This window comes from Lontra canadensis, unplaced genomic scaffold, assembly GCF_010015895.1.
Source record: "Lontra canadensis isolate GAN:19392208 unplaced genomic scaffold, GSC_riverotter_1.0 scaffold96, whole genome shotgun sequence".
NCBI classification, from domain to species: Eukaryota; Metazoa; Chordata; class Mammalia; order Carnivora; family Mustelidae; genus Lontra; species Lontra canadensis.
In genome coordinates, this window is record NW_022631090.1 from 2,759,181 (window position 1) to 2,771,718 (window position 12,538).

General features: G+C 42.0%; 1 protein-coding gene across 4 annotated transcripts; it reads left to right on the plus strand.

Annotated features, from left to right (window-relative positions):
* Positions 1–293: 293 nt before the first annotated feature.
* Positions 294–7,568, plus strand: NXT2 (nuclear transport factor 2 like export factor 2). 4 transcript variants are annotated; one of them, XM_032837066.1, is made up of 5 exons: positions 294–471; positions 1,440–1,527; positions 2,735–2,821; positions 4,338–4,482; positions 5,365–7,568. In XM_032837066.1, exons 1-5 carry the CDS (start codon positions 371–373, stop codon positions 5,544–5,546), a joined length of 603 nt encoding a protein of 200 aa, XP_032692957.1. In that variant the 5' UTR covers positions 294–370; the 3' UTR covers positions 5,547–7,568. The 4 variants fall into 4 exon arrangements, with proteins under 4 accessions (XP_032692957.1, XP_032692958.1, XP_032692960.1 ...); XM_032837067.1 differs by having other exon boundaries at positions 1,443–1,527; XM_032837069.1 differs by lacking the exon at positions 294–471 and adding an exon at positions 1,140–1,323.
* Positions 7,569–12,538: the final 4,970 nt, after the last annotated feature.

Consider the following 12,538-nt stretch of genomic DNA (forward strand, 5'->3'; position numbering starts at 1 on the left):
TAAAGATTCCAAATATTTGAACATAGATGACTCAAAGAATACAGATTGGATGTGCAGAGGAAATAAGGAATTCAAATTTTGGACTCCATGAGTTTGAGAAAGCTGTAGCACAGTCCGGCGTTCGTTCGTATCTAGCAAAATTCCATATGCGTAACTGGAGGTCAGGAAAGGGGGGGCTAGAGCCGTGTTACGTAGAGTCATTAGCATACGGGTAGCAGTTGAAGTCACGTGGGAGGAGGGACGTTTTAAATAAGAGACAGCCCCTGGAAGTGACGCCAGTAAGAGGGGCGCAAAGGAAGAAAGCGGGTGGATTTGCAGTTGAAGCTAGTCTGAACAGCGGAGAGTTCAGAGGAAAAAATAACGCCTGAGTATGAGAAGATTCAGGAGAGATTGGTCTCATGGCGGAGACTCAGGAAGATACCAACGAAGAAGGGAATATTTTGATGAGGAGCCAGAAACCAGTTATTCGTGGTAAGGCTATAGAGTATCTAATTGATTTGACCACCCAGAATTTGTCAGTGCCTATGAGGTGAATGGTTTTAAAGGATGCTGGACAGTGAAATCAGGTTGTAATGGTAATTAAAACTCTCGAGCTTGAACCCTAACTAGTTTGTGACCCTGAAGGTTAATCAACTTGTGCCTTAGCTATAAACCGGAGAGGATTACATCATAGTGTTATTGAAGTAATAAGTGAATGTAGATTAAAATGCTTAGAAAAAGTACTTGCTCATGGTCATCAGGCAGTAAAATCCTAGCTGTTCTTAGAGAGTCGGTTGCAGAAGGTGGTAAATGGCCATGTATACTAATCTTCATTTGAAGTCTGAGACAAAAATGGTATGTTAGAATGAAGGAACTTGATAAGCCTTTCCCTATGAATAGCAGATAACCAAATCCGTGATTTGTGAATAATTTTAGGAATGCTACTGAGACCGTTGGGTTTCAATTCAGTGAGGTTAGATTCTTCTAGAATGTTCCAGAACTTTAAATCCTTCTCCACTAGTCATGCGCAGAGTGATTGCCTACTTCGCCAAACTCCACCCCTTTTTCCTATAGGCTACAGAGATAGCAGGTCTCCTCGCGTTTCTCATTGGTCTTTGGCTAGCCTTGGCCCCGCCTCTTGGAGCAAAGAAGCCCCGCTATTGGATCGTTTAGATGATCTTTGCTTGTCCCATGTCGCTAGGAAAATGGATACTTTCGGTTAGAGTATCTCGTTTATGAAAGCCGAGGATTTTTTTTCTCCCCCGAAGTAGATAAATAGCTAACAAATGAATACAGAAGGCAGATAGGAGGGTACGGTCGGAACTGAAGGGACGTGTGCTTAAGGTGGGAACATCGGGGTGCTTTTAACAACGGACTGAGCTACTTCCGGGGGAGAATGGGCGGGTAGAGAATTCGGGTTTGGCGGGTTTAGCTGTCTTCCTAAATATTTGGTCTTGCAGCAGCCGAGAGCGCCGGACACGTGAAGAGGTAGTGACGCCGCCACTGCCAGAACAGGCTGCTTCGGGCTCGCTCATGGCCACGTCCGTGGTGAGTGCCGGGGCCGCGGCAGGGTGCCGGGGCGCCGCGGCTTGGGCAGCTGAGGGGAGGGGCGCTGGGGCGGGCTGCCTGGCGGTCACGTGGTGCAGTGGCGAATCAGGGCCTGGCCCGCTGGGCTTCGGGGGCGGGATTCCCTCTCTGTAGCCCCTCTTGGTCCGTAGCCCCCCTATTCCCCCACCGCCACCCAAACCCCGGCGTCTGTGTAGTCTCTTTCTCCTGGAAAGGACTCCGAGATGGGAATTGGCCAGAGGCAGGAATGTTGGGGTCTGTTTATGGCTTGGGATCCTTTATTCTTCATTATTTCCCTTTACAAATAACTTTCCATCACCTGACAGAGAAATGAAACGGATTCTTAATTCAAATAATAGGCTGGGCTCCGTGAATGGCTGGGGGAAAAGTACTTACTAATCATCCGGCAGGAGAAAACCCCAACAGCATTTCTCTTCTTCGGTTCTGCAATTCTTGGCAAACGCCAGTGAATTTTTACATAATGTGGGGAAGTTTCCTAAGTATGTACTTTTTCAAGTATTTCGTTGGCCTTTATTTTGTACTCTTATTTTGTTCCCACTGAGCAACTCCTTGTCATAACTTCTGATTCAGCCCTCTACCCCTCGCCCGCCCTTTTTAAGGTTCAGACCACATCATTTCTATTAAGGTTAATGTTTTGTAAAACATTGGAAGCCTACAGTACTTAAACAGCACCGGTTACCAAGGAAAGATTACCAATTTCAATTTAAGATGAGAACATTAATGAGGGATGACTATGCCCTAAATACATGTACTTTAAAATGGTAGAAAATGTAAAAACTGGAAACTTGAGCCCTGAACTTTATTTATTTATTTTTATTTTTTTTTAAGATTTTATTTATTTATTTGACAGAGATCACAAGTAGGCAGAGAGGCAGGCAGAGAGAGAGAGGGGGCAAAGCGGGCTCCCTGCTGAGCAGAGAGCCTGATGTGGGGCTTGATCTCAGGACCCTGGGATCATGACCTGAGCTGGAGGCAGAGGCTTTAACCCACTGAGCCACCCAGGCACCCCGAGCCCTGAACTTTATAATGTCCTAATTTATACAAAAGAATATGGACTGTGTATGGAGGTACAGAGTGACTGAAATAAATCATTAGTTTTTGTTGGTGGGTTTCTGTTTGTTAGGGGTTGAAAAGGTGGTAATGTACACGTCTGATTTTTTTCTCCTAGGATTTTAAGACTCATGTAGATCAGGCATGTAGAGCTGCTGAGGAATTTGTCAATATTTACTATGAGACAATGGACAAAAGAAGACGGGTGAGTGTTATAGACTCTACTACTCTTTGTTAAGTACCAGGGTTTTTTGTCTTTTGTTTTTTCTTAGCCAGGCTTGCATAAGTGATCATTGTGGACTTGTTCTTTAAAAGTGTGTTGTGTAGGGAAAGATGGGTATGATATGGAAGTATGGGTTCTGGGATCCTCTCTCAGCTTTGCATCTACTTAACTCTGTGATCTTGGGCAAACTGCTAACCTCTCTTAACCTCATTTTATTTTTATGGTGGTAAGTGAGAAGTAACTTACTGCACTTGACATGGGGCTTGATATATGTTTACTTAAATATATTGCCTTTTTAATCCCATCATTCAGTCAATATGCTTTAAACAGCATTAGTGTTAGTGAAGGAGTCTGCCATTACAGGGAATGTTCCTTGATTTGCTTGTTTAATTTCCAGTATTGGTAATTTCTGATTAAAGCTCACAGCTGTAGTAAGTTCTGATTAAAGCTCACAAATAGGACCCACATGGTTTGGATACTTTTAGTTTTCAACAGAGCAAATTCTCATGTCATCAGCTTATTTGTTGTGATTTATCCCTGAGTCATATCTTGTAAGTAATTGTATCAGTATGTGCTGGAGTCTTGCTAAGCCTCTTACCAGCATAGGACTGCTTTAGAGCGCTTTCTCTATGCTGCAGGTAGAGAAGTTAATCTCACAAAATTTCTCTTTTTTTTGGCAGAAGATAAAAGAAGTTTCTGATACTGATGTTTGACAAGGGACCTGACAATAGATGTTTATTGTGTCTTGCACAATAAACTTACTTTCAAAAATAAAGTAGCAAAAAAAAAAAAAAAGACAACGTAGTTTTATTACCAGAGTCAAGATAAGGAGCTGGTCTTTGCATCCAAGTAAAATTTTAGGATTAAGCAAATAATCTGTCCTGTGACAAGCTAACCTCCTGTGACTAACTCCTGTTCCTACAGGGTTAACCCTTGAATTCTGCCTTATGTGGGCATTAATTTACATGACTTAGCAAAGACCTGCACTAGCAAGTAATTGTGATTCTTTTGAACAAAATACGGTGTTTGAGTAGTACTAAAAGAATTCTTCCTAACACATACAACATTAAATGGTTCAAACATCAGATGACTCACGTGTACGTAAACACTTGGGTTGGAGTGGCCAGGTAGGACCCGATCGACAACTTTAATTCTCAGAATTAGAAACCGGAGGGAGACTAAAGCTGGTCTGGGGCTGCATATGCTTAAAACTCATAATCTTAATTCATTTTAAGAAAAAGAAACCAAAACTTCAAAACCCTCTTCCAGCTTGGATGCAAAGTGTTTTCATGGCTAAAGTGAAATTGTCTCTATTAAATCCAAAATGATCAGTCAGACACCTTCTTTGCTCACATTATCTTCCAGGGGGAGGGGGCAAGGGGAGTGGAAATGGAGGTAGAACTGTGGAAATGTTTATATGTCACCTGTAGCCCCTTGATCCATTTCTATAACATGCTTCCCTAGAAACAAAATCTTTACCTTTTTTTTCCTCTTTAAGGCACTAACCAGGCTGTATTTGGACAAGGCCACTTTAATATGGAATGGAAATGTTGTTACAGGGCTGGAAGCCCTAACTAATTTTTTTGAGATGTTGCCTTCTAGTGAGTTCCAGGTCAATATGTTAGATTGCCAACCAGTGCATGGTAAGATCACATTCTTTCAATGTTTTCTTTTGTTTTCCTTTAGTGAGCACTAAGCTTGAACGCCAAAAGCAGCAAGCAACTTGTAACAATAGAAATAATTACTTTTTTGAGCATGTTAAAAATGAAAAATTCAGCAGTCAGGTTAAATTATTGGCTTTTCTTTAGGTGCATCTAATTCCAGAAGACCACTAGCCTTCTGTTGGATTGTGTGATTATGGTTTATTAAAAATGAGTGAGAAATTGAGGCTAAGTGTGCTTTTGATTGTTGGGAGAGAACTGAATTATCTATCGTCCCTGAATAAACAACTCCCTTTTGTGCCTTGAAATGTTTCCAGAGAAAAATTATACCAATTTCTGATTAATGTTATTATTTTACAACCTACCAAAATTTCACAGAAGAAATTTATTCTGTTACAGGAAAAAATTATTTGGCAAGAGTTTGATTCAAGGTAGATTGATGTGATATGTAAGATTGACCTCTAGATGGGGTCCTAAGCGTCAGAAGTAGTAGTTCAGGGTGATTTTCTTTCCCCATTGTAGTTTTTAAAAAGAATAGCTTAAGAAGGCAAAGTATGAAAAAGTTCTGTTAGAAACATAATGAAATATTAATAAATAGAGAAATCAAATGGTCCTGTGCAAAAAAGCACTTCATTAGAGTCCTCAAACCCCTTCTGGACTGAAAATAATTTTAATATGCTTTGAAACAATAATTTCGTTTTCTGCCTTTGGGTGTGCATGCTCAAGGTTATGCTCAGGTAAAGAAAGTTTATGAAACTTTTTTTTTCTGTGTTGTTAGAAGTAATGTCATTTAAGCCTGAAGATCTACTTCTTTAGAGATAGAAACTGTGACCTCTTCTCTTTTTTTATTTTATGTGGGTGAAGAGCAAGCTACTCAGGCCCAGACCACAGTTCTTGTTGTGACCAGTGGAACTGTGAAGTTTGATGGAAACAAACAACACTACTTCAACCAGAACTTCCTGCTGACTGCCCAGGCGACTCCTACCAACACCGTGTGGAAGATTGCAAGTGACTGCTTCCGTTTCCAAGATTGGGCTAGTAGTTAAAAGGGGGCAGAAGTCCATTCTTGTTTGGTCCATTAGTTCCAGCGACATAAATTTATGTGAAGTAATTCATTTTATTATGGAAGCACTATAAACTAGTATGTGCTGAAACTGTTTTCTTTAATACTTTTTTATTCCTAGCAGCACCTTTTCTAGTGGCTGCCTGTTTGGATCCTTGCCCTTAAGAGCTTTAATGCGAGTTTTTTACATGCCTTATATACATTTCACTAATGACATTCTTGTGATAATATTGCACACATGGTCTCTGTATTAACACATGCACTGTGAGCCCAGCCTATTGCAAAAATGAAACCCTTTTATAATACTATCTATGGGATATCAGCACAATATAACTCTCTGGGAGGAAGTAGAGTTTTTGTTGTTGTTGTTATTAGCTTAATTTTTTAGTGAGACACATCCGTATTTTCAGTAAATGCTGGTAATGCAGTTTTAATATAAGGCTTATCCAAATCAGTTTCGTGAAAACATTACTAATTTAGGTTTGCATAGCTGCTCTGACTTATTAGCATGTAGAGATGTTCAGTAGTCTTTTTCGTGTTAAGTATTTGTTTTATGTAGGCATGTTTTCTTATGGAGTGAATTAATCTACTAAAATGTTCCCAGTTGATACTTGAGTATTCGATATACTCAGTGGTTTAAAAACAAAACTACTTGAGATTTTTCTTGGTAGCTCCAAGTTTATAACTTTAGGTAACGAATGGTAGTAGCACTAATAGCTTTAATGGGAGAATGGGGAGTGAGAAATGGAGAGGATCCAAGGTTGGCCAAAAGTTAAGGAGGGTGGCCAAATGGTAAATTTTGGGTACTTGTTTTCTACCTCCTAAACGTGTAGCCTATTTTGAGGATTTAAGTCATAAATTATCCTTGCCAAAATGGTCCCGAGTGTCACTTTTGTTCAAAGAATGCTTTTGAAAGGTTCTTCCAGTTCGCCTCATACTTATCACCAATCTAGGTCTCAGATTTATTCAAGAACTTCTGGGGGTAAGATGTCAGCAATAATGCTGACCCTGCAGGGTGGGACAGGAAAGTGGGAAGCAAAGCCATCGCTATTTCTGTGGGACACTCTTAGCTTCTAAGTCTTCCATGTGAACTTCAGGCCAAAAGTCTCCGATGTATTACCCATCCCCCAAAGGCAGTGATTTGTTCTCTGTGTTTTACACTGTCGATTGCTTTTGTTTTGTTTTCTTTCCTTTCTTCCTTATTTAAAGTTAAAATTTTTTAATTTGATGATTCGTTCTTCTGTTGACTAAGCAGAACTGTTTGAAACCATGTTCCTGTCATGTGGCTAGCTCTTAGTCTTTTTAAAGAGAAAACAGAGGACAGCAGATTTTCATAAGCTCCTAGACTTCAGAGGAACAAGTTGATTCGTGTTCCATCTCAACATCTAAAGAGAAAAAGCTAGCTTTGGTTTTTGTTAAACTTTCGATTTTTCTCCTTTCTTGTGTTTATTGTTTCAGTGTTTTTAAGCTAAATGTGCCAGCTTTGTTTCTCCATCACAACTCAAAGTTAGGGTTTCTCATCACTTGCTTTGAAAACCAGCAATTCATTCACTCTTGCCCCAAACGACACATTTTACTTCTGATGTGTTAAGAGAATAGAATTAAATATGGAAGGAAGGAGTGGAACTGAAATATAGCCCACACCCTCTTGTAGTACTGATCAAAACTTACGCGTTATATAAGGTCTACTCAAAGTGAGCTCATTCTAACTTTGGATTGGCTGTCTAAATCTACACCTTGAGCAGGCAACAGTCAGTGCCTGAACACTGCCTTTTGCCTTGAAGAGAATGGTCTCAAGTGAAAGCTGCACATAACTAGCAATAACTGAATTGAGTGATTATATTATATGTTTTAAGACTTCTATATACATTGCTTTTTCCAAACTCTGTAGACCTTTTAAATGGCTGGAACTACTCTTGTGTGGACTAAGACTGTATTTTTTGACATGATATTTTTGTAACTTGAAAAAATAAAATAAAATTTGCCTTGTGTCAAGTTTTCTCAAGCTTGTTTTAAGGTCTTTTAATTTTTTTTTTAACTCGAGAAATTAGTTGTTTCTTTACCATATGAAGTATTTCAAACTAAAAAAAAAATACACAGGTTAGAATGTTGAAAATGGGTTGACAACCTGGATTTTGTCCTTTCTCCAGCCCATCCTGTTCTTTGCCTACCACATACTCACACTCACGAGATCCCGTTTGAGCCAGCAGCGAGGTTTCCAGTGAGATGTTGGAAATTTTAACCTTGAGAAACTTTAGCCAAAATGCTGGATTTAGCAGGCAGTTAAGCCAAGAGACAGTTGGTTTCCAGAAAGAGGGGTCGACCCATTAATTTCAATTCTACCTTAAAAATGTGTCACCAGGCACTTGAAGAGGGGTGAGAAGAGGCAATAGCCCTTGAAACCATCTCTTCACAGATGCACTTACTTTTCACAATTTAATATCCCTGAGATTGGCCTGGATCCTAAACTGATGCTGAATCATACTTGAATAGGCTCTCCCCGCTTCTCTCAGTAGTACCAAAATACTGGAGAGTCTTAAAATCAATGGCATCTTAGATGAGGTTGATATGTCCAGCAATGATTTACCTAGATAAAAATGATTAGGAGTCTACTTGGGTCCGAATTTGTAGGCGTAGTGGAAGGAAACAGCCATAAGCCTAGGAAGCTAGTACCTCAGGATTCAAATTTTGTCAAGTTATTTGCATGATTAGCTTTATGTGGCTGGAAGAGCCACCGAGCTTATTTAAATATGCATGAGCCTTAGTGAATTGGAACTTAACGTGTGCCTGGTTTTTGGAAATTACCTAGTAATAGAGGATGTGTTTCAAAGATAATCCCAATGAGGTGAAAGGGTCCATGTGTTTGGAGAAGGAGCAAGCAGTCCAAAAAAGGCAAGAAGATACTAGGAGTTCCCTTATTCTGGAATATTGCTGGATTGACTTGCTTGAAAGTGAGGCAGGAAATCTGGTAGAAGGGGACTTCATTTGCTAATTTTGTTATTTAATACAGGGTATAGAAAAGACACACATGGTATGAAGGGTAAAGATATCTAGGAGGAAATGGTGAGGCATAGTTAGCTTTTAGATTTAACAGTTGGCTCTATACAATGAAAATATTTCATCAAAACACTTGGCTACCAAACTGCGGTATTCTATTAATATTTGCCTTTCATTGCCAAATGCAGCTTTCTGTACAAAAGAGTTGTCAGTGACCATGTGTGGGCTGTATAGGTCAGTCTGCTCCCTGGAGAAACACTAAAAAGAGGAAACAGTATTGCCGGAATAACATATCTGATGAAGCTAGGATAGAGCCTGTATCTCACACTGAGGTGTGTGTCTTCTAAATTGGTGACTTTCAAAGGTTTTGCCTGAACACACAATAAGAAGTATAAAATACCACAATCCAGCACACAGGTGCATACATGTGGCAAATGAAATATTATGTCCAAAAGAAGCCTCATGCATACTACTTGCATGTTTGTTCTGGTACTTTCTATTTCACTGTACTAGGTGTTTTTTTTTTTGAAAATTCTGATCACAGCCTGCTGCATAGATTTTTTACAACTTCTTAATAGACTGTAGAAGCCGTTTGGAAAACAAAAAATAACAAGCATGTAATTTTCACTATCACTTTCTAGTGAGGGATGGGGTTGGGCAGCTTGGGAAAAGTGGTGCCATGTGTCAGCCATGTCACCATGACTTAGGAATGATCAAAAACTTCCTCCTCTCATAGTTGCATGTCATAATTGCAGAGGGCCATGAAAGGCAGCACTGTTTTCTTCCCTGTTGTTGCCTTGCCCCCAAAGTTCAGAGGTAAGGAAGCAACTGTTTAGTCTCTAGGCAGAATCTGAGAGTAGCATGTGTGGCAATGAAGACGTGAAATGGGGAGGAGGCCACCAGATTTCAGGTGTCCAAGAAGAGTATTGAGAAGGCATTCTGGCAGAAACCCTCTGAACATGGTCTGATACTGCATAAACTGTATTTTGGTCTATTTTAGGTCAATCCTCTGTGTGTGTGTGTGTGTTCCCTTTCCCTTTCTTCTTGAACATTCCAGATACGGTATATCAGCCCCTTGGTTTAACACAAGCTATGGTGGTTTCAATGGACTCAGTCCAGGTCCCAGACCCAAAGGAGACCTGTAGTCTCAGGCTGATTCTGTGACCTTTGGTGACTCACTTACTCTGGGCCTCAATCTTCGTCTGTTGCATGGAGATTTTCCTTGTCTGGCTCCCAGCAGGTGGTTGTGAGGCTTGAATAAGACCACAGATGTGAAAACACTGCACAAGACAATTTGCACAAGACAAAGATTCATTGGCTTTGGTCTCTCCCCAGATTCTGGTTCTTTGAGGGTATAATCAGGTGACAGAGACTGCTGTCCACAACCACAACTTGCCACGGCCTGTGCAAGACTTTAGCTGCACAAGGCTCAGATTAGATCAATACAGAGAGAAAGGACTGTTTTACTGTACAAAAGTGATTTAGGCTCTTCAAGGGAAGCAGGAGTAACAATCCACAATTGTCTTTTTGAGAGGTCTTTCTGTCATGGGGGGAAAGAAATGGCCTAGAACATTATCGATTCCAATTCTCTTCCACAAGACAGGAAGTCAGGGAGGAGGGGTCAGTAACATAAATGGCAGGTGCCGCCAGCCCCCTTGGAGCCCTGAGCTTCCTGAGCTGGTCAACACACAATTTGTCCCCCTATCCTTTTGTACTGTTTCTCAAAGAGCCTCTGGGAATGATTTCTCCAATAAGCTTATGTGTCTGTCTGTGGCACCCTGGATTCCCAGTGGTCTGGGCCCAACCTCAGAGCTAATAATTCATTGGCTTTGGATGTTGCTGGATAGAGAGAGAGAGAGGAAATGCAAACCTGGGAGAAGGGACAAGAGGAGAAATTAGCTGGTGGGGGTGGGGGTGGGGACAGTTGGGGAAATGTTGCTTTCCAAACAACTGGAAAGAAAAGGGGAGGACGTGGAAGAGAGAAACCAGGAAATAGAGGCTCCTTGTACAGAGGATTTATAATCACACTGGAAGGGAAGGCATGGTGGTTAAGGAAGCCCTTCCACCTCGGAGTAAGGACTGCAACTAAAAACATAAATACATTCACACATCTCTGGGAGACCAGTGGCAAAACTAGGAACTAGGAGGCCTCCTACCTCTGTACCCTTCCTCCCATTTTTCTGGGACCCTACTTTGTTTTGCTTAGCAAGGGCCCCTCAGTTGCTGACTCTGGACTATTCTGCCTTCTTTTCAAATCCCCTTTCTCATCCTATCTGGATCTCCTTTGCCCTAAGGTTCATTCCCTCAGGCTCCAGCCTCCATTTTCAAGCTCAGTTTGTTAACTCATATGCTCACTATGGAAGTGATTGGCTTCAAGGTTGTACTTTGTCTGGAAGCAGCTGGAACCATACTAGAACTCAAAGACAACGACCACTAATCTTGGCCCTTTGGGCATATGTTTTTTGTGTGAGGGATAGGAGGAGCTTGATGTATACCCCTCAAACACTACCTCGCAGAAGGCAGACTTCTACGTACTATTTATTTATCATCAGCTATCAATGAGGCCTGCATATAACCTCCCAAATATCTTACCAATGATGCATTCTTTAGACTTCTGTTCACTGTGGGAAATGTCTTTTATTCCACTGTGGCTCTCACCTAGCTGTTAGTGGCCTGAGAACCCTCCCAAACCCCGTTTCTGTCCCCCATCCTTCTCATTAGCCTGCAGAGCCCCTTTGGTAGCAGCCTGGGAGAACTCTAGAACGTCATGTCGGTGTAAACTAATGGGTCGACTTGGAGTCAAGGAGACGTGGAGGTGAATTGGGGACTTGCCACTTACCAGCTGTGTGATCCTTTAGCAAGTTATTAATACTCTACCAGAGCCCCCCACTGCCTTAACTACAAAAGGGGGAGTAATACTTCCGTGGCAAGGTCATTGTGAGGCTTGCATGGGGTAAAAACCATACTGGGCCTGGCACACTGTAGTAACATACCTAACCGCCATTACGCACATACATGAGCCAAGCAATACTGAACACCTCGTGCGCATTATTACCTCGTTTGGCCCTGGGAAAATTTTTGAAAATACGGCAGTTGAGGCTCCAACAAGAGAGTCACTTGTCCAAAGCCACTCAGCGGCAGAAGTAAAATCCAAAAGCAGGCCTGTATGATCCTTAACCATTATGAGAGAATTACAAGCACATCATGAATGGTGGTGAATCCGGGAGCTGCTGTGTCCTCCTTTCTTAGAGCCAAGCCTGCAGGAGACTCAGCCGCCCATATGCCCTGTGTATATAGATGCACCCACTCAGCATCTGCCTTTGTGGGCACTTACTCCCTTCCTCCCTGGCTGGATGGCTCCTAGAGCTGAGGGTCAACATAGAGAAGCATATTCAGTACATCAGTCACAAGTGAGGGCAGGTCTGGGGCTCCTATCTGGAGGAAAAAATACGATAGCACAGGGCAGGAGCCACTCTCACCAGCCCCACCCCCTGCCCCACTCCTTGTAAGGCAGGAAGCCTCCCACCCCAAAGCTGCAAACCCCGTCTTGGGAGGGTCACCAGCTGATACGTTGCAGGACTTCTCTAAAGGGCTCTCTTTGCTCTGTAGCTGTCTCCTGGCATGGCCCTGACTTTCAGATCCATACCGACAGCCTGCCCAATCCTCCTTCTGCCCTCCCATCCTCTCATGAGTGTTTTATCTGTAACAATGTCCAGAGACTTCTCTGCCCAATCCTGCTTCCTCTCCCTCTCTCTTTCACAGGTGTCCACCCCCAATCAACCATGTGCTCCTAACTCCATCCCGGTATCTGCTTACTAGAAAATCCAAACTGACCCCCACGTCTCTAGTCTGTCCTTTTGCCGACCTGAAGAACTGATGAGTATGGAAGAGTGAGTGTCTGGTGGCTTCTCAGGCAGGTACCCTAGTAGCCTGCTTGACCATGACCATGGATCCTTCCATGGGCAAGGAGGGAAAAAA